Source organism: Neopelma chrysocephalum, unplaced genomic scaffold (genome assembly GCF_003984885.1).
Source record: "Neopelma chrysocephalum unplaced genomic scaffold, ASM398488v2 Primary Assembly neopelma1_106b, whole genome shotgun sequence".
Lineage (NCBI taxonomy): Eukaryota > Metazoa > Chordata > Aves > Passeriformes > Pipridae > Neopelma > Neopelma chrysocephalum.
Genome location: NW_020897771.1, coordinates 1931278 through 1952301, shown reverse-complemented (window position 1 = coordinate 1952301; position 21024 = coordinate 1931278). Strand labels below are relative to the sequence as shown.

The window sequence follows — 21024 nt, the reverse complement described above, 5'->3', positions numbered from 1 at the left end:
ACTGTGACTGGTTGCACGAGGTTATTCCAGTGGCTTTACATGGAAGTGTTCATGGTACTAATGCAAGCACAGACTTGTCATCCAAGCCCCTGCTGTATGACTGAGCACAAGAGACTGATGGTTATTTACTCCCCTTGCAGATCTGGGGGATCAATGTGATAGAGAATGAAGAGGAAAATGTATTAAGCTTGAAATATCCCAAGTGACCAACTAAGCACAAGTGCTGCTTAACTGTCTTTGCATGACCTACTGTCATGTTAAGATTGAAATTCACATTTCAAATAAGATTTAGTGTATTTTATTATAATCCAATGCATTTTCACTAGACTTAAAAAAAAAATTGCTATGACCAGTTAATATACTGAAGAGAGCAAGTGTCAGCAACCAAAGGAAAATGAAGGCATTCTTCTGCCAAGGACACAGTTTTTTTCAGCCCAAACATCACTTTATTAATATTGAAAAGTCTCCCTTCTCAACTCCATTCTGAAGGCTAAGCCAGGAAACTCATTGTGTCAGGACTGTGCTCCTAGGACAGTGTTAGACATGACTGAGAGAGGTAAAAGATGAAATACATAGTTCAAGGGGGAGAAAAAAGAGCCTCTGCAGCCTAAAGTAGGTCAGAAATGGGGCCAGTGCAGTACTGAGCCCGTGCATAATGCTCTCTGGGAAAAAAGAAGAGCTAGATCCTTAGTCTTTTATGTTCCAACAAACTTCCCTCCTCTATCAAGGCAGTAGCTCGAGCACTAGTTTGAAAGTCTAATTGTAACACACAGTTCAGGTAGCTCTAAATAAGCAATGGTAGCTTCATGTCTGGGAAAGGGATTATAGACACTGCTGAATACAGAGTATTTAGAAAAGGTTTCTGCACCGTAACAAGTCCACCTATGCAGTGCAGAAATTTTAGGAAATGAACCGTCCAAGAGATTATGCAGTAACTGTTTTCCTGTTTGTTTTTCAGAATTCTGAGAAGGGCAGCACTGCCCTCTTGTGGTAATAAAGGAGAACAATTAATAATAAGATTTTTAATGTTTAACTTCCACAATTCATTATAAATACTTACAGACTCAAATTCACATCAGAAAATGAGGAGAACAATTATTAGACTCATAATAAAACAGCGTTCTTGATCTATGTATACAGGATCTGTAAAGGTTTCTATTTTTTTAACTGGTAACAAAATGATTCTATTTGTAAGGACTCACCATGAATCTGCTTTTCTTTGTTTTGAAAAAGGCACTAAATTCCTAAGCATTTCAAAAGTCATTAGGAAACAAAAGAGAAATGCTGTCACCTGCATATTCAAATATATATATATATTTATGAACAACTTTCTACATGAGGACTTAAGAGCTTATTGAAGAGCTTGAAATAAGCATCAAAATCAACACGTGGGAACCTGAGCTGTGCTTAGGCCAGTCGTATGCAGACAGACAGACAGACAGACATCAACTGACCAGACAAGCACACACATACTGACTGACTACAGGTAAGGAGGCCACTTCCAGGAGAGAAAACCCATCTCACTCCTTTGACAGGGAAGCAATAAAACATGCACGAACAAATAAACAAAAAAATTGGCAAAACCTTAGTGTTCAGAGTTAGTTCTTAAGATTTTTAGTGAATGTTTCCACACGTTGTCCCACAATGGCAAAGTACTGCTGAGTCTTCATATGTAAACAGCAAAAGCCACATTATGAGCAGGTGCCACTTGGCTGCAGAAACTGGCAAGTTATGGGCAATAAACGTCCTCTTCTCTTCAGAAGCCACGTGTTATCCCACCTGCCACTAAAGACACAAACAGCAAAACACCACATGTTTGCATGAAGAGAGGGAAAAGGAAGGAAAAAACCCAACCAACCAACCACCACAAGGTTGTCCAACTGCAATAAATTCTACAATAAAACACCTTTTATAGCCAGCAGGTGAGGGACATGCAGTGTACCAGTGGCATCTTGCAAAGACTCCTGCCTCCTGAGTCAAAAACAGCAATGAGGGTGAAAGATGAAGGCTTAGGAAGCTTGACTTTCAAGGATCAGATTGAATTCTCTATTGCTTTAGAGAAGTTATAATTCTTCATTAAATCTCTGCCTGGCCTTCTGAGGGAAGGTTTACATTAGAACAGCAGTGATAGTGAAGTTCATCCATATTTATGCCAACACTGCATGTTTCTTTTTTTAAAGAGATACAGATACATGAAACCCAAGGCCATCTCCCTACTTAGTTCAAATGCTTTCTATAAACTCTGAGGGAAGAGAGACATCTCAACCAGCACTGAAAAGGGACACAGAATACAGGACAACACACTGATGAGGTCCCTAGTGCTGAGAGACATGTAAAACTGATGCATTACAGATGCAGAAAACAGGGAAGAAGAGAGAAAAAAAACCAACGATCTCTCTGCCATCCCTGCTGTCTTTGTGTCCCGCTAATGACGTCTCATTAAGAACACTGCATGATAATGACATGAGAAATACTTTCATTTCTACTCAATTTCCCTTCCTCTTGGTTTTTCCTCGAGTTATTCAGCCTTGTATATGACAAGACAGGATTTTCTCAGTTGAATCACACTGTTTCTTCTTGAAACTTACTCTCAGCCCTCCTTCTCCTCCAGGACGTGAAGCTGCCATTCTTTTTTCTATTTCTTCCTGTTTCTTTTTCTTCTGCTCTACAGAGTAAACATTCTTAATACCTCGAGAGGAAGCCTGGGAGAAAACACATTTGGGTAAGACCAAGTTAGCTATTTTTCTGGGGAGAAAACAAACTGCAAGTCTTGGCAATACCGTTTTGTGAACTGTGGTTTGTGTGAAAAGACTGAAACATTTAATAATGATATTATTACATCAAGGTAGCCCTTTCAGGATACTGCCTCATACTGTGAGCCATAGGTAAGTGAGGGTATTTTCTTTCATATTTTTATTACATCCAGGTGAATATATTTAATGCAATTACATGTACCTGCTCTGCATCCACAGATGCAGAACCAGAACCTCTGTTCCCAAAAGTCCACAGATCTGTAGTCTGTGGTTTTTCCAGTGTCAGGGCATACCCTTGCCCTCACAAACAGGGGAGAAGAGGTTGTGCTAGTAGTGCTAGCCCAGGCTGTGAAGAAATTCAACTTTCAGATTGTGATCTGTGAGAAATAACCTGTGTGACAGTCTACCCTTCAAACTTTCATAGGCTGTGTGGATAGCAGGAATACAGATGAAAAACCTGTTAACTGTTTCACATCCTTGTGGTGACAGACTGCCTTTTAGGAAACTGGTCTTCCAAGTGAGTCAGGTACCCAAACTGTCTACAGCATCCTAAAAGGAAGAACAGCTCACAGGACTTCAGACTGGATAATGAGCAGTTAAGAAGCATTTACAGGAAAACACTAAGCAGAGAAAGACAACTCCATTACCCAACAGTCAGAGGCTAAAATGCTCTCAAAGATAGCAGTGAAAAATCCTGGTAGATATTTTATCTCTTGGTCTTTCAAGAAAACAAAAAAAGTCAGAGAGTGTGATAATTCTGGTTTTCTTTAGCAGCCTAACAGGTCCTACAAAACTTCAAGGCCATCCACAACCCAAGTTGCTTAATTTTTCCTTTCTTTTTAGCCAGTTAAGACCTAGGTATTTCCTAGAGTTATGCTTAAAAACCCCTTTGCGATTGAAACCCATTTGTGATTAAAAATAACATGTGGATTGCTTTTAGTACATAGTATGAAACAAAATCAAGAGTTTTTAAAGGACTCTAAAGCATCACTCAGCCTTTGCTTCAATTATTTACCAACACGGTCCCCATGATCAATGGTCGATTTCTAATTCAATATTTAAATATCACTGACATTCATATAAATAACACATTCCTTTCTCTTCACAGTTCAGCTGTGGTCTCTGAGATAAACTCTTTACTTATTGTAGATTTTGAATGGTGTATTTATAAGCTTTTTTGGGAGGTATGGAAGGAAAAAAACCAGACTGCCTAGTTTTATGGTCTGCTAGAACATTTGCATCCTACCTTTTCTAACTTTAAAGATATTGAAGTAGTTAAAGCTTAGAAACCTTAAGAAGATAGAAGAGTAAGTTCATACTAAGTTTTTGCAGGAGTTTGAGCTGATAAACATGCTCAAACTGTTGCCAGGTTGATAAACTGAAGTTGCAAGTGCATATAACTGGCATATTTTTAAAAAGTACAAACAACTGTTTGACTGCTCTGGTTTGAAATATTTCTCAATCTCTTGTTTTCAAGTCTCAGAACGAGGAAAAAATAGTGTTGAACCTGAACTTCCAATTCTTAGGTTGTTTTTTTTAATTACCATAAAACTTCTCCCATCCAAACAAACTTAGTTACCTGGCAATGGTCTTTGAGCATCTACCTAGCTGTGAAACTCTTAATATATATATCTAAAAAGGTATAAAACACATTAATAATACTAGGACATTATTTAGTGACAAATCCCACAATCCAAACATGATATCCAGTATTCCCACAGAAGTCCCAGCTCCTTTCCCCATAAAAAGTAATTTGAATAAATGGCATTTTATCACACGTTACCTCCATCTGCCTCTTTTCAGCAGCTTCTGCTAGCTGTCTTCTTTTTATTTCCTAAATAAAATGTTAAAGACAGTGAAATTCTATTCCAATACAGTCTACGCATTTTTTGTTAAGTCTTAATTTTTAACCATGACTCAAATCTGTAATGCGAACTGCCACTAAATGTCAACCTTAAGTCAATTAGCATCATCCTTCCCTCCGCTGCCAGTCGGCAAGAACGAAGTGTTTTCAGTGACTAATATGCCAGAAGAGCAGCTGCTGGCACATTTACCATCCAACCCCACCAGAAATCGTTATTCAGCTTGTCTGCATCACGCCCTCACTCCAAAAATCCAGGCAGTGGTGAGAAGGCGCGCAGTGTGCATCCTTTTGGGAGTTTGGAAAGGGGAATGCTCGCTCTTCCAGGCCAAAGGGGCTCCCCTTCTTCTCCCCCACGACATCCTCAGCCGAGGGGCAGAGAGCTCAGAAGAGGGTTCCTGCCCACCCAGCGAGGGCAAACGCCACCCGGTGCAGGGCAGGTAGAAGCCAGCACCACTACGCACTGAAGAGATAAGCCCAATCCTTCTCATTTCTCGTTAAAACGTGGGTCGAACCGGCCACGATTATGCACAAACACCCCACACGCGAACCTCCCCCCCCACCCCCCCCGGTCTCCTCACACCCGCACCGGTGCCCGGGCACAGCCCGGGGGTCAGAGCACCAGCGGGCGGCCCCGGGCCCACGGCTCTCCCCACCCCAGGCCGAGGGCCGCGCTTCTTTTCCCCAGCACAGCCGCTGCAGCAGCAGCAGCAGCAGCCACAAGGCCTTTTTCTTTCGGCCGCCATGTTGAGGGGGGAGGTCACCGCCCCCGCGGCGCTGGGCGGCACCGGTAAACAACCGGGCGGGAGGAGGACGATGAGAAAGAGAGGGGGGTTCGGTCCCACACTCACCGGGTCGGGCGTCTCCACCGCGTCCTTGGCGGCGCCCCCCAGGCAGGGCAGGCACTGCCCCATGGCGGGACAGACCGACCGCCCGCAGGCCCCGCGGCGGAGGCGGCCGCGCCCCACCCACGGCCCCGCGCGGCGGCGGCGCCCGCCCCGCCCTGGGCCCGGCGCGGGGGCCGGGCCGGGCAGGGCCGGGCGAGATCCCTGCGGGAGTTAATTAAAAGAAGGTCGTTCTGTGGCGGCAGAGGGCCCGCTGTGTGATTGATTTCCCAGCCGGTGCTGGGCTCAGGGCCCGCTGGCGGCAGGTAGAGCTCCCGTTCCCCGCCCGGCGCTGCCGGAGCGGGGCTGGCGAGGGCCGGCGTAGCTGTCACCCGGCGGTGCCTCTTTCTGGCGGTGGGGTGATGGATGGAGTTAAACCTAGAGGGGGTTCAGAATTCTAAGGTAACAAGCAGCTGCAACTCCCAGGACGGACTGAGGTCGGCGCGCTGCCTAGTGCAGAGATAAACATCTGCTCAGAGGAACAGAACGGAACGTGGCACGAAGTGGAGGCTACGTGGCCCCCCTGCATTCTGATCCCAGCAGAATGGGAGAACATTACGGTACTGAGACCGTACAGTGCCTGTCTGACTAGGGAGAATCAGTATGTTCTGCTGCTGAAGCCAACAACCGTGTCGAACCCCTTCTTCAGGTACCAAACCACGACCACCCCACCCCCCCATTAGGTACACCAATCAGAAATAAAGGTATTTATGACTAGAGCCGCTCAAACTCCACCCAAACATAAAGCAAATAGTATGAAAGTAAGTTGGGGATAGGGGGAAAGTTGGGGAAGATCTCCACTGAAACTGCTGGCATCAGTCTACGGGCTGAGTCCATCTTTCCCCCCCCAGAGGGATGCCTTGGGTGAGAAATATACTCTGCGTTAAATGCTGCTCTTAGGACTAGAGCTTTTGCTTGTGCTTACCCCATACCATATTAATTAGATTGCTTTATATCAGAGCTTGTGCTTGCTTAATATATGTATCGGTAGATTGCTTTAAAATGTATTTTTGCAGTAGACACTATCACTGACAAGACAACCTTCAAATCTTATTAACCTGTCACAATTTGTATTAATAAAAAGGGTTATTCCATAAACTGTTAAAGTGAGTCCTTGCAGTGGCAGAAAACACCTTGGCAGGACCCGCTGAGTGGTTCTGGCTCTGTTGATTAACCCCAACAAGGGTGGTCGAGGTCCCCTCCAACCTTGTGAATCTGTTGGTGAAGGGTCTCCTTACAAGATGCTGACAGACTTTCGAACACCAGGGTCTCAACTTTCCTGAGGGACTGACAATCAAAAATCTGAACTCCCACCTTTCACATGACACTGCCTCTTCTGCTATTTCTCCCTCTTTTGGTTAAAGAAAAGAAAAAAAACAACTCCAGCATTACCCTGTTCAACAGCATTTCCTGAATTTGAGTGTTGGAGCATGCACCCATTCCCAAGGGTTATGTGGAGGCTGTAATATATATTCTCCATAAACCATCATGCAATGTCTACCCAGCTTCTTGTCTGCCTCTGTGATTTTGAACAAGGTATATCTTTTTGCACCCGTGTTCTTGTCCTGCCATTTATTCCATGAGCCTGGGATGTCATACATTACTGTAAAGTATGAATTTAAGTTTCTGTGTTTGTTCCCTGCAGCTGTAATTAGGCACAGAATCATGTAGTTTGTGTAGAATCATAGCATGGTTTAGGTTGGAAGGGATCCTAAAGACCATCTGTTTTCCAAAGCCCCTGCCATGGGCAGGGACAGCGTCCATTGGACCAGGTTGTTCAAAGCCCCATCCAACCTGGGCTTGGACATTTCCAGGGATGAGGCACCCACAGCTTCTCTGGGCAACCTCTGTCACTGCCTCACCACCCTGCTCTTAATATCTGATCTAAATCTACCCTCTTTCAGTTTAAAGCCATTCCCCCTTTAAAGCTAGTCATATCACTGCATGTCCTTGTAAACCTCTCCAGCTCTCTTGTATGCCCCTTTTAGGTACTGCAAGGGGCTCTAAGGTCTCTCTGGAGCTTCTCTTCTCTAGGCTGAACAATGCCAACTCTCTCAACCTGTCTGTGTAGCAGAGATGCTCCAGCACCCTGAAGGTCTTCATGGCCTCCTCTGGACTTGTTCCAACAGGTCCTTCATGTGTTGGGGCCCCAGAGCTGGATGTAGTGCTCCAGGTGGGGTCTCATAAGAGCAGAGTAGTGGAACAGAATCACCTCCCTCGACCTGCTGGTCACACTGCTTTTCATGCAGCCCAGTTGGCTTTCTGGGTTGCAAGTGCACATTGCCAAGTCATGTTGGGCTTCTCACCCCCAAGTCCTTCTCTTGAGGACTGCTCTCAATCTATTCCTTGCCTAGCTTCTATTTGGGATTGGGATTGGCTCGATCCACGTGCAGCACCTCACACCCAGCCTTGAGCTTCCTGGGGCTCACACAGACAGACCTCTCAAGCCTGTCAGGTCATCAGAGGGGGTTACTGCATTGTTGAACTAAGTACTTCACACAAGCCACAGCATTGACCTGGGCTTTCTGGCCATTGAAAGTCCCACTGGCATAGTGGAAGACTGATGAGGTGTGCTGGAAGGGGAAGCAGAAGGAGGCTCACCTGCTGCCCATCCCTTGCTAATGAGGCTGAGATTGTGTGCAGGTGGGCATACAATACAAAAGCTCAGCAGAGCAGCTTGGCTGTGTGGTGTTGTTCTGGGAGTTGTAGTGGGAGTGCTGCAACTTTCCTGCTGCACAATGTAGTGTGTTAGGAATTAAATTCCTGCTTTGTAATGAAAGCATTTTTTTTAATGTTATTTATTTTTAGAGTATCAAGGTTCCGTAGTTTTGTGGAACCTTAAGTGCTTGGTATTTGTCAAGCTTCAGATTAGATCTGTTCTCCGTTGGATGCAAGTCCACTGTTGGATGTGTTAAGGTTTAGAAGAAGATTGACAGAACTTGCTTGGACAGACCTCTGCATGGAGAAAGAGAGCACAACTTTCTGAAGGAAGTGTGACCTGGTCAGACACGTAACTGAAAAGTTGAGTCGTTCAGGAAAAACCTCGGTTCTTTTAATGTGCCTACACAACAGAGTCAGAAAGCTGTGAATTGAGAAGTAGCAGGAAACATAGTAACAACTTTGTGTTCTGTATCAAAGGGTTTATAGGTTGTCGCTGATGGTTTTCAAGGCTGATGATTTTGCTGCCAAAGTAAGAAGTCACTTAGATTGAGGTCCTTTACTAGCTGCTTCTTTTGGGATATCCCCAGGTTGTTAATGTCTGGTAGCTCAATAGTAGCAGATGATGGGGGTGTCTATGTGTTTCTTTTAGTGATTTGAGGGCATTTTCATCCACTTCTTCCACCCTGCCAAAAAATATTGTAGTGGAATAACACATTAGTTATGTAATTAACTTAAAAAAACCCACCAAACCCCACACTTAACATTGTCATTAACAGTAGTAGCATGTTGCTTTTAAATGGGGCCGCTAGGCTAATTGGTTTGATTTATTTATTTATGTTTTTAGAAATTCATCTGATGAATTGTATGTTGTGAGTTTTGAATATCTGATTTAACAAGAAATACGTGTTGAAAATGTCAGCAACCTTTCTGCAGGGTTTTGGCAGTGCATTAGAACATCTGGCAATTTGTTGTCTATTCATTTGTAACAGCTTAGTTATGGTGACATTTTTGTAAGTATCGAATTATGCCATAACTTTTATAAATGTTGATTAGTGTCTGACTCTTATCTTCATGATATCCAGCAGGTGGTACTATTGACACTAAAATTTCCTGTATTTCCCAAATCCGTAACCACACCTTCAATTTACTGTTTTGGTTTGATATTACAGGCAGTTGTATTATTGCTATCGCATGTAAACCTAGCGAGAGAAACCCTTTCTGACTGATAGTTTATGAAGTTATCATGCTTGTATGTTTGTATAACTTATATAACATATATATTATGTTTACAAAGTTCTCATGCTTATTTAATTATTTTAAAAGTAAAACTCATTTATTCTGAAATTATAGTTAGATTTTAACTTGGATCTGTTCAGTTACTTATTATACCTTGCCGCGGTCCGAAGAGGGGATGGGACACGAGGAAGGGTGCAAGTAGAATGCCCTATTCACGTGTGCCCCCTGTCTTTTTTCAGCTCGGGCGGGGAAAGGGCCAGAACATAGGGCGGAGCATGAGACAGACAAGCAGGGGAACAAACCAAGATAGGGACATGGACAAAAGGGGGAGGAGTGGAGGAAGCAGGGAGCAGGCAAACTCATGGCAAGCCTGGGCATGACCAGGTTGTGCACTGTGTAGTGTGAATACAATGAAACCACATAATAACAGTAAAGTCCATATGATAACTGTAAGGTCCATATAATAAAGTCCTGCCAATTGCTGTATGCTTTTCTCCACGCCTGGAACTGCTCCCATCCTGAATCTTGCTCCTTCACAATACCTCTCTTGCAATCATTTTAATTTTAAACTTTAGGAATCTTTCTTCAAGAGACGACAGGTGTCTGTAAGAGTGGCCATGACTCAATTGTAACTGTGATTTGGAAATCAGAAGTTCTTGCTTTTGCTATAGACGTCTCTTAAAGCAACTTTCCAGGAAAAGCATAGAACAGCTTAGTGCCAGGCTGTCTGCTGGAAAAGTAGCTGCAGCATCACTGGATGTTTTTATAGTTCTTTGTGGCCCTGGTGTTACTCGTAGTCATTACCCACCAGTTTAAATACCAATAGGAAGCCTCTTCAGCTAATCAATGCTGTGATTGCTTTCCCTGGGAGCAGCGAAGCCCTGATGGGCAGTGATGTGTGCCGGGTGTCCCTCCAGTTGGATTAGCACTGACACTCTCCCCAGCAGTTCCACTCAGTCAGTCTCACTTAGGCTATTCCTTCTCTGGCTGTATGGTTGCATGTCACCATCCTTGTGGAGCAGTAAATTAAAGGGGACAATCAATTTCTGGCTGTGAAAGAGTTCATGTGTCTGTGCAAATGCCACCTGCGGTACAGGGGAATGTGCTTGTGGAGCCCTGTTGGCTACAGACCGGCAGGTCAGGCTGGAAGGGAGCGATCCCACCACTGCCCTGGCCTCTTCGGGGCCATTTAGGTGCTCTATAAAATATGTATAATTCAACCAGTAAGTCATGAGAGATAAAATACAATTTTTATATATATATAAGCGTATCACGAAGTTGTAAGATATCCAAGTTCCAAATGGGATTCGGTGTCAGGGTCTTTTTTGGCCGGATAAGGGAAATATAAAAGTTCTTAAAAATTAAAATCTTTTGGGTCCATGTGGAAATTTTGTACACCAGTTTCTTCTCTCTTTTTGGGCTAAGAACAAAGGAAGATCCATCATTTTTGACAGAGGACGCCTTACAGCCAATCAGAAAGAAGGGAAAGTCTCTTTTTCAGAGAAAAGAAACCTTTTTAGGCAAAAATGAATATATTAAACTTATCTGAAAAGGGCGGGATTTTGTGAAACTATAAAATGTATGGAATTTAAATCCAAAGGGTCTTTCTCCCCAAGAAACTCAGTGTGAGACCAGACCCAGCGCGCTGAATAAATTCTTTCTTTTGTTTCATGAGTTTTTGCCGTCTTTCTAAATTTAAAAGAGGAATTTTTCCCACAGGTGGTTAGCTGCAAGAATCTGCTGCACTTTGGGCATACCGACTAGATTGAGGTTGGCAACGGCACCGATTTTGGGGCCTCAGCTGCTTTGTTCTGGCCCCTTCATGTTTCGGGGGTTCAAGAGCAGCCATTTGTGTGAAGTCTTCCATGCAAAGCACATTTAAGCGATACTCAAAGCAGGCTCTGAGTATTGCTGTAAGGAATGAACAAAAATGTAACTGGCGATTTTTATTCGTAGCATTTTATTTATATATGGGGAGGTTGATTCCCACCAGAAAAGTCATGAAATCTTAAGACGTAAGCTCAATCTCACCTCAGTACCTTTACATTACTTCCACCAGCATTCGTGGTAGAATAATATAAGGATCTTTTCTTACTGCTTCCAAACCAGGGTCTTTATTGTTATAACGGATTGTGGGCCAAGAGAAAAGAGACGATTGCATAGGATGAGCAAAATTTAGTGACTCAGTATTTTGTGTTGTCCTAGAGGAACTCTCAAGAGTTCCTTCTGACAAGAACCTTAGATTTGTCTACCTCAAACAAATGACAAAGATTTCTAGGCAGTGACTGGTTTTGGACAATGTGGAAAACTAGCTTTTAAATCCCTGATTTCAGAGGGAAGATACTATGTATGTGCATAGTTGAATATTAGCAGTGAAATAATAATGAACTTTAATTTTCTTTCCCTTTACTTAGATGGGATTCTGCAGAAAATGTAGTGAAGAACATGGGATCTGTAAGCAACAGTTAGATGAAAATATGCAATTAATGGCATGGCAGATTAAATTCTGAACATCATTGAGAGTTTTTGAGACTTTTTTTGAAAATATGGTAGCAAGGCTTGTTTTTTAATTATTTATTTATTGTTCTAACTCTTTCTAAGCAGAGATGAGCAAATATGGTGTAATGCTTAATTCTAGATGACGGATGCAGATATTCAGCATTCACTTCATGAGTTTTCTCAAATTTCATTTTAGATTTTAGCTTAGGGATTACTGTGAATTTCAGGCTGCAATCCAAGCTTTACAAGATCTCAGAGTACAGCTTTTGTTGATGTCCATGAAAACTGAGCATTTTTTAAGCTCTACCTTAACTTGCATCATGGGTTTTCAGCCAATCTTCATAACTTTTCTTCATTAGCAATGAATCCCTTTCCATTAGTTTCACATCTTTCTTCATGGGTTGTCACAATCTGCTCCACAGAAGCAAGACAACTTTAAAGGTTTAAGGATGTTGCTGGTTGGTGACTAAAAATGTGCATACTACATACAACCCTTCTTGTCTGTACGTTTTTCTTATGTGCAAAAAACCATACATATGCAGCACTGATATTTCTGGGGTAATTCAGTGTACAACTCAGTAGCATCATATCCTTGAATAAAATCTGTAAAAACACGTGGAAGTCTTATTAGGCTGACTATCCAGCATATAATGAAAAACTCTGAATCTTAGATGAAGCTCCTTATAATATCTAGCTAAAGCAAAGAAGGGTTTTAGGTACTGTGCTGAGCATGTTCATATGATGCATTTATCAGTCCAGAATTCCTCAGTTAGACAGTAATTAGGGACTGCCAAAAGAACATCTGTTTACAGTCACCACTTCTAGGGATAAATCCACTTCATGAAATAGCTTCTGTTTGAGTACAAAGGCGATTAAAACCAAAAAGGAAGGTTTCACTGCTCTTTAAGGTCAGTTTGCACTCTGCTTGCCTTTGTGCTGCTCCACACAGTCTGAAAAATCACTGTACAACAGACTCCTTTCCAAGCCATACAGCAATGCATATGCTTCCTCCCTCTAGCATGTTAGCAGAGATAGACTCGGAGCTATTTGGCATAAAATGACTTCTAAAAGAAGTAAAATGCAGCCAGTTTTCCTGCTGCTGGATGAGAATGGGAGCAGATGATTCTTGGCCTTTGTACATTCTGCCTGGTCTCTGCAGGCATCTGATATTCTCCAGCCCTGCCTGGGGCAACAGTTTCATATCTTGCTTATGGAAAGGAATTTTCAGGCTCTCATGTCTTGCTTCTGCATGTCAAATACTGGTTTGACACAAGGGTTTGCAGTCTGTTCCCTACCATAGTGTCAGGCTTCCAAGAGACTTCTACAGTCATAAAGCACCCCATTAAAAAAATATATATTCTGGCTGAATTTTTTTCCTACTCAAAATTGGCTTGATACAGCTGCTCTAACACTTTCCTCTTTGGTTCTTTTTTTTTTACTGGTTGGCCACTCACTAAAGTGGGTCTCTACTGTAGAGCTGCATCTTTAGACTGGAGAAATGTTTAGGGCCTTGCCAAAGAGAGGGGTTTGTGAAGAGGACAGTGAGAGCAGGGACATCCTACAGTCTACTACAAGCCTCTGGTATTTTCATACATAAGTGTACTTGTACTATTCGTGTGTGTTTGTGTTGGGTTGTGTTTTATTTATTTATTTTTTTAAAAACCTGATACATTTGCTCAGTGGGGAACACTTGGGCTCACTCACGCTTTAAATCAGAATTGCAGGGATGGGGGAAAACCCAAGAGATGAAGGACATGGACATGCATTTCTTTTTCTTTCATCCTGGAAATGTGACTTAAAAATTAAACCTTTACCTTCAGACAAAAGTAATACACACTTACTGGACAAAAAACAAAGCATCACAAATTGATGTTTGCAGTCAGCAGATGTCTGACAACATACCGTGTCTGCCATTTTTCTCTTTCCTTTTTTTTGTGTAGAGTATCAGACTAGACCTTAAGGATAAAACTGTCAGTGACATGTAAATTATTCTGTCAACATGGGTGACAGAATATACATACCATGCTGTGTATATACCCATGGGTGCGTGTTCTGACATTTATAAGAAATGTATGGTAACCTGTATGTGATTCCATGAATGTACCAATACTTCTTTGCCTCAATTGTGTCCTGGAAACAAGAACATACCTGAACTTTACCTAGACACATGGACTATGTCTAGTGATAAATTCATGAGTAATAATTTTAGGATTTCATTTACAGTGAAATGCCACATCATGGTAAAAGGAATAGAGAATAGAAACAGAAAAACTAAAGGTAAAAGTCAATTATATAACATTATAGTGGAGTTCTAGGAAGTTCTAACAATTAAATGTGTCAGGGTTATACAGAAAGACAAGAACGTTTTTCACACTTAGAATAAATATATATAATTCTAGTATGTTGGTTAATAATAAGTGAACTATGCAATTTCTTTATTATTGCATTTGAAATAGTATGATTTGTAGAAAAACTTCATAAAATTACATAAAACTTCTGCTTTCCTTGTGACTGACTATATTTAATGAAGGCTCTAGGAATAATCAAAGAGAAATCATCCCGCAGGCCATATAGGTTGCATCCCATTAACCACAGTGAAATTCAGGAAATAGTGAATACATGGTAAACTGCCAGAATTTTGCCAGTGTGTTGCGTTGCCATCAAATCTTATTGCAGTAAATTGTCTTTATCTACTGGTGTTTCCAGAAATTGTTGCCGTATTTTTTGGGCCGCATCAGCATCTGAGAATGTTAATGTTTTAATCCCATACTAGAAGAGAATGGCAATGAGAAGAGGATTTCCTATTCCCAGCCCTTTATTGCTCTCTGATATACATTCACTGTGAAACAAGTGTATTCCTGCTAATTACCAGCTTTAAAACAAACGGGCAGAAGGTAAACCTTTCCAAGGAAACACCGGACTTGTGCAGGGATAAGATGCCAGCATTTGGGAGCACGTGGGGGGTTTTATGACTAGTTGTGGAGCAAAAGCAATGCAGGTGGAAGAGTAAATGGGAAGTGCTTCATGCTGGCTCTTGCTTAAATGCATCTTTGGAAGCAGTGCTTGCTGACTGGCTGCAGCATTTAATAAGAAAGGCTGGCTTTTCTGTGAACTGTAGATCAAGTCCAAATCTCCTTAGTATAATGTTTCTGTGGCAACGTTATGCCTTTTTATTCTCTATAGCTGAATGCAGACTTTGGTTTCAAAGTTACATTCCATGCAAGAAACAAGTTATCATTTAAAAAACATGAATTAAAACAATTGTGCCCAGCTACTGTAGATCAGCATGGACTTTTTGGTGGGATGTTGGTCCTAGCACTGAGTGTGAACCACTTCCAACTGAGAATTGACTATAAGTAAATTACAAATTTCTCTTTAAGCCTGCCCAGTTATCAGTCAGACTTTCTTTATAAGCAACTCTTCAGACTACAAAAGGAAAGTTTCTTCAAGCACTACAGATTATGCATACTCTGCTACAAGTTATGGTAGACAAACATGCCTTTTAGAACTGGCTGGCTGCTCCTCATCATCTTTAAGGACTCTAGAAATCTCAGTAAATCTCAGGCTGCAAATTAATCGTGACTATATATTTTGAGTGATTGCAAATGTGAAGTTAATCCCAATATATTTTCAAACAATGCATAAAATGAAGTTGCACCAAGCGTGAAACTGAGGTGTGACTGAAGTAGTCTGCGTTATCCAAGTCTCATGTCATATTAGAGGAGCCACTGAACTGCAGCAGTGTTGGATACAAACGGGCATTACAGAACAGTCAAGCACTAATGTGGCACTGTGGGAACTGTTAATGTTGCAGGTCTTTCTGTTACTACAATGACTGGCTGAAAACAGACAAAATAACAAAGGACAACAATAAGCCTGTTATGGAGGATAAATTCTATTTGTCTTTTTAACTGCCTGTTGCAAAACGTTTCTACTATTGACTTACTGAGATATGTTTTCATTACTGCTGTTATGCTTCCTATTTATCTCCAGTTTTAGTTTTTGACTTGTCAATGGCTAAATTTCACCTGCTATTTAATACCTATGTTAGCAGAAGAATTGCAATTGGATTGCCGAGGTGAGAGGTGCTACTTATTTAAGGAATTTGTAAAACCAGAGACTGATCTCACAGGTATAAACTGTACTCACAAGGTGGTAGTTGTGCATCAGATGAAGGGGAAGGATGCCCCAGTGTCTTCCAAGGCAGTGTGATTAATATCCTGTATAAATAGAAAATGATCTTCCACAACATTTTTCAGCCAGGTGCATTTTTAAAAATAGTTTTCTAAATAAGGTTTGGAATATATTTATATTCAGTACTCGACACAGAAATGTACAAATCTTGTAAGGGAATCTCTGTATCCTACCATCTCTCTCTCTCCCCCCCTTCCCCAAACGATTGTCAAGTGTGATGTTATGACAAGTGCTGTCATAGCAGCACATCTTCTGTTGGGTGCTGTTAAGAGCACAAATTAAAGCAAACCAAGAGGGATGCTGGTGAGGACACACCAGAAAGCCAAGATGTGACTTGGAAAAATAGCAGTGGAAGTTTGTTTCTCACATGAAAATATAAATTCGTATTAAAGAAACAGAAGAGGAGCAATACAGTACCATTATATATCTGATTATCTGTGGCAGAATTTAATGACAAGCAAATAGTCAGTGTATCACTTGAGCACAGATGTTTCTGAGTGTGTCAGGAATTATGTCTAGATATTTGAAGAACAGCTTCTATCTCTATTCCAACATGTAATTCTAAAAGCCAGCAGCTAATTTTTTGATAAAAAAATGAGTTTGTAATGAACAAGATCCCAGAACTCTGCTTATTGTTCCACAAAATGAAGTGTCCTGGGGACTTCATGATGTGAGACCTACTGTTAAGTATGAACAGTGCACAGATCTCATATCATTAAAGCAACCATTAGGGTAAATGTATGTATTTTCTTATTTTTTAGGCACCTCATTGATTATGTCTTGGTGCGACGGAGTGATGTCCGCGATGTCCTCCATACCCGCGTGATGCCCAGCGCAGAATGTCAAACAGACCATCGGCTTGTGCGCTGTAAACTCAACTTTTATCTCAAATTCAAACCCAAGAGGGGCAGTATCCCAAGGAGAAGACTCCAAGTTAACGATCTCCAATCAGCCACAGTAAGAGAAAGATTCCAGGCAAACCTTCAAACTAAGCTTGATAACCATTCCACAGATTCTGCAGATTCCTCTCCTGAAACAATTTGGCAGCATATTAAAAGTAGCACCCTGCAATCCTCTGAAGAATCCTTAGGGTTCTCCCTCAAGAAGATCAAGGACTGGTTTGATGAAAATAATCAAGAAATCCAGGAATTGTTGAGGAAGAAGAGAACCGCCCACCAAGCACACCTTGCACTGCCATCCTGTCCCGCAAGAAAAGGAGCCTTTCGTCTTGCATGCAGCAAGCTCCAACAGAAACTCCGTGACATCCAGAACAAGTGGTGGACCGATCTAGCTGCAAAAACTCAACTATGTGCAGATACAGGGGATCACAAAGGATTCTATGAGGCCCTGAAAACAGCATACGGGCCTACATACCAAGTCCAAAGCCCATTACTCAGTGCAGATGGTCAAACGCTTCTGACAGATAAAACCTCCATTCTGAATAGATGGTCTGAACACTTTCAGACTCTTTTCAGTACCAACCGTGTAGTCCAAGACTCAGCAATTCAGTCCATCACACAACAACCGGTGAAATACGAATTGGATACTGCCCCCACTTTAGGAGAAACCCTCAAGGCCATACAGCAGGTGAAAATCGGCAAGGCAGCTGGGGTTGATGGAATCCCACCTGAAGTCTGGAAACATGGGGGCCTTGCACTCCATGCTAAATTTCATGAGTTTGTGGTGTGCTGTTGGGAACTAGGCGAACTACCATCAGACCTTCGTGATGCAGTCATCATCACCTTGTATAAGAAGAAAGGTACTAAATCAGACTGCTCAAATTACCGTGGTATTACTCTGCTCTCCATTGCTGGCAAAATCTTGGCAAGAATACTTCTGAACAGACTAATACCCACTATAGCAGAAGAAACTCTACCTGAAAGTCAGTGTGGCTTCAGAGCCAACAGGAGCACCACAGACATGGTATTTGTTCTCAGACAACTGCAAGAAAAGTGTAGGGAACAGAACAAAGGTCTCTATGTAACCTTTGTCGACCTCACCAAGGCTTTTGATACTGTGAGCAGAAAAGGTCTCTGGCAGATTTTGGAACGTTTAGGTTGTCCCCCCAAGTTCCTTAAAATGATCATCTCACTTCATGAGGATCAGCATGGCCAAGTCAGATATGGCAACACACTTTCTGAGCCCTTTCTAATAAAGAATGGTGTGAAACAAGGCTGCGTTCTCGCTCCTACCTTATTCACAATCTTTTTCAGCATGATGCTTCAAAGGGCCACGGCAGACCTCGATGATCAGGACGGTATCTACATTCGATATCGTACTGATGGAAGCCTATTCAACCTAAGGCGACTGAAGGCCCATACTAAGACCCTAAACCATCTTGTCCGGGAGCTGCTTTACGCTGATGACGCCGCCCTTGTTGCCCACACGGAAGCAGCTCTGCAGCGTTTAACATCCTGCTTTGCAGATGCTGCTGAGCTCTTTGGGCTGGAAGTCAGCTTAAAGAAGACAGAAGTTCTCCATCAGCCTGCACCTCAGGACGTCTTCCATCATCCCCACATCACCATCGGCCAATCAGAACTCAATTCAGTGCAACAGTTTAATTACCTAGGCAGCCTCATCTCCTCAGATGGGAAGATTGATGGGGAGATAGACAATAGGTTAGCGAAGGCATATAGTGCTTTTGGAAAACTCCATAAACGAGTATGGCGTAATAAACACTTGAAGAAAAGTACCAAGATCAGTGTTTACAGAGCCATAGTGCTGTCTACTCTTTTATATGGTTCCGAATCATGGGTCATCTACCGCCACCACCTGCGTCTCCTAGAACGCTTCCATCAACGCTGTCTCCGTACAATCCTTAACATCCACTGGTCAGATTATGTGACCAATACATCTGTTCTCGAACAGGCAGCAATCACAAGTATTGAGGCCATGTTGCTGAGAACGCAACTGCGATGGGCAGGGCATGTCTCTAGGATGAAGGACCACCGCCTCCCTAAGATCCTGCTCTATGGTGAACTTGCCTCTGGCTGCCGCAAGAGAGGAGCTCCGAAGAAAAGATACAAGGACTCCCTGAAGCAACAACTCAGCCTCGGGCATATTGATCACCATAACTGGTCTACTCTGGCCTCTAATCGGGAGGCCTGGAGACACACCATCTATAACGCTGCTGATGCTTTTGAGAAAGCACGCAGATTCACCCTTGAGGAGAAAAGACAATGCAGAAAGAATCGAGCCTTGCAGAATATACCATCTAAGGAGTCTTTCTGCTGTGTCTTTTGCAACCGGACTTGCCTTTCTCGTATCGGCCTTTTTAGCCACCAACGCGCTTGCAAGAAAAGTGGGTAGAGCCCTTCCCAAATCTTCGTTCACGAAGCCTAGCCATGAGTAATATCTGCTTGGTGGGCTATGTTTTGGTTTGATTTGGGTTTTTCCTATCAAGCTTCTTGTGGTCTATTTACACACTACAACTTCCAGAAATGTGTTTAGAACCTGAGGATTGTGCTTTTCTGACTTTGAACATATTAAAAAGCTTCATAACTTCTGATGGGGAAGAACATGTGCACCAAGTGATAACAAGGTGCAAAAGCCCCTACATGCTTGAGAAATTCTGTGTTTTCTTCTGTCAGCCACTTAAAATCCTCAAATACAGAGGTACATGCTTTGTAAAGACATTAATTTAGCAGTACTGAAGAATAATTCTGCTTGGTAGTAATTGATTTTTACAATGTTAAAACTTCCAAGGCCAGGGCTTTCCTTCATGCTATTCAGGAAGTTTCACTATACCTTTGCATAGATGTGCATCCACAGGGTGGAAGGTGGTGATAAATTACCCTGAAATTTAATATTTGCAGAATGCCATCTTCTTTGCTTACCTCCTGCTTAATGTAAAATAGCTTGGAATGACAGGATAGCTGACTCCCATGATACATAAAATGCCAGGACCATAAGAATAGAAGCTATTACTCTGAGTGAAGAATTAGAAGTGATGAAAGGAAGATTTAACTTTCCCCACCTAAATAATTATATTCCCTAGTCCTTATGTTTCCACGGGAATAAAATCTTGTATCCACTGATGTCTTTGTAACATTTACAGTAAGATCCATTCCTGGTGAAACCAGTGAGACATAAATGCTGATACTCATCCATGTGAAATACTTTTATAGGGAAATTCCTAATTATGATAAGATGATTTACACTGATAATAACATCACTTTCAGGTGTCCATCATTAACTGCAGATTTTACAGAAATGTTACAACATTACACCTGAATATAACCAGGATCTCCTCAGAGAGGAGCTTGTGTGCAGCTGGATCCAATATTAACCCCAGACTTTGTCCATGGTTTAAGTCTAAGGAGTTATAGAGGTGTAATTGAACCTTTACACAACTTTGTCCCACAGGATTAAGGATGGCAAATCAGATACACTTATGTAAAAATGAGAGATTCATTATGAAAAATGATTGGACAAAAGATCTTAATCAGAATTATTTACTGTACAGTATAGAAACTAAAATGCCTAGTATAGTATAGTGTACTATATCAAAGCAATTATATTAAAACTAGCAAAAACTCCAATTATTAAATAGAGATTGATGTTACTCACCAAGACCAATGACCATGGGTAAATCTCTTCCACTCATCCTTGAGAAGTAACTTCGAGGGACATCTCCACCCAGGGCAGGAATCTCCACACACATTCCAAGAAGGGATGTGTTAGAACTTGCCCTTTGAAGGTGGGACTGGACTTTTACAGCATGAAGTGATTGACTGTCAGTCCTGTGACCCCACACTGGCTGTGTCAGTTTAAAATTTTTAGATAAGGGTACTTTACCATATCTGCCACACCTTTACCTCACTATCAGGGTGTTTAGCATAGGACTTGCACATTAATGACTTGCAAATGAGAGGGTGTGAAAAATATATAACCTATATTTTTAAAATATATGGTTTTATATAATTTATATTTATAA

The 21024-nt window shown here is 41.9% G+C and overlaps 1 protein-coding gene and 1 long non-coding RNA gene across 2 annotated transcripts; both read right to left on the bottom strand.

The window, feature by feature from the left end:
* Positions 1–423: 423 nt before the first annotated feature.
* On the bottom strand, positions 424–5590 carry SVIP (small VCP interacting protein). The gene is made up of 4 exons (XM_027696291.1): positions 5466–5590; positions 4537–4587; positions 2589–2702; positions 424–1785 (listed from the first exon to the last, which is right to left on the bottom strand). The coding sequence occupies exons 1-4, from the start codon at positions 5526–5528 to the stop codon at positions 1771–1773; spliced, it is 243 nt and encodes an 80-aa protein (XP_027552092.1). The 5' UTR covers positions 5529–5590; the 3' UTR covers positions 424–1770.
* Positions 5591–8329: 2739 nt separating this feature from the next.
* Positions 8330–20702, bottom strand: LOC113973871. The gene is made up of 3 exons (XR_003536362.1): positions 20658–20702; positions 10204–10405; positions 8330–8842 (listed from the first exon to the last, which is right to left on the bottom strand). It is a non-coding gene; the product is annotated as an uncharacterized LOC113973871 (long non-coding RNA).
* Positions 20703–21024: the final 322 nt, after the last annotated feature.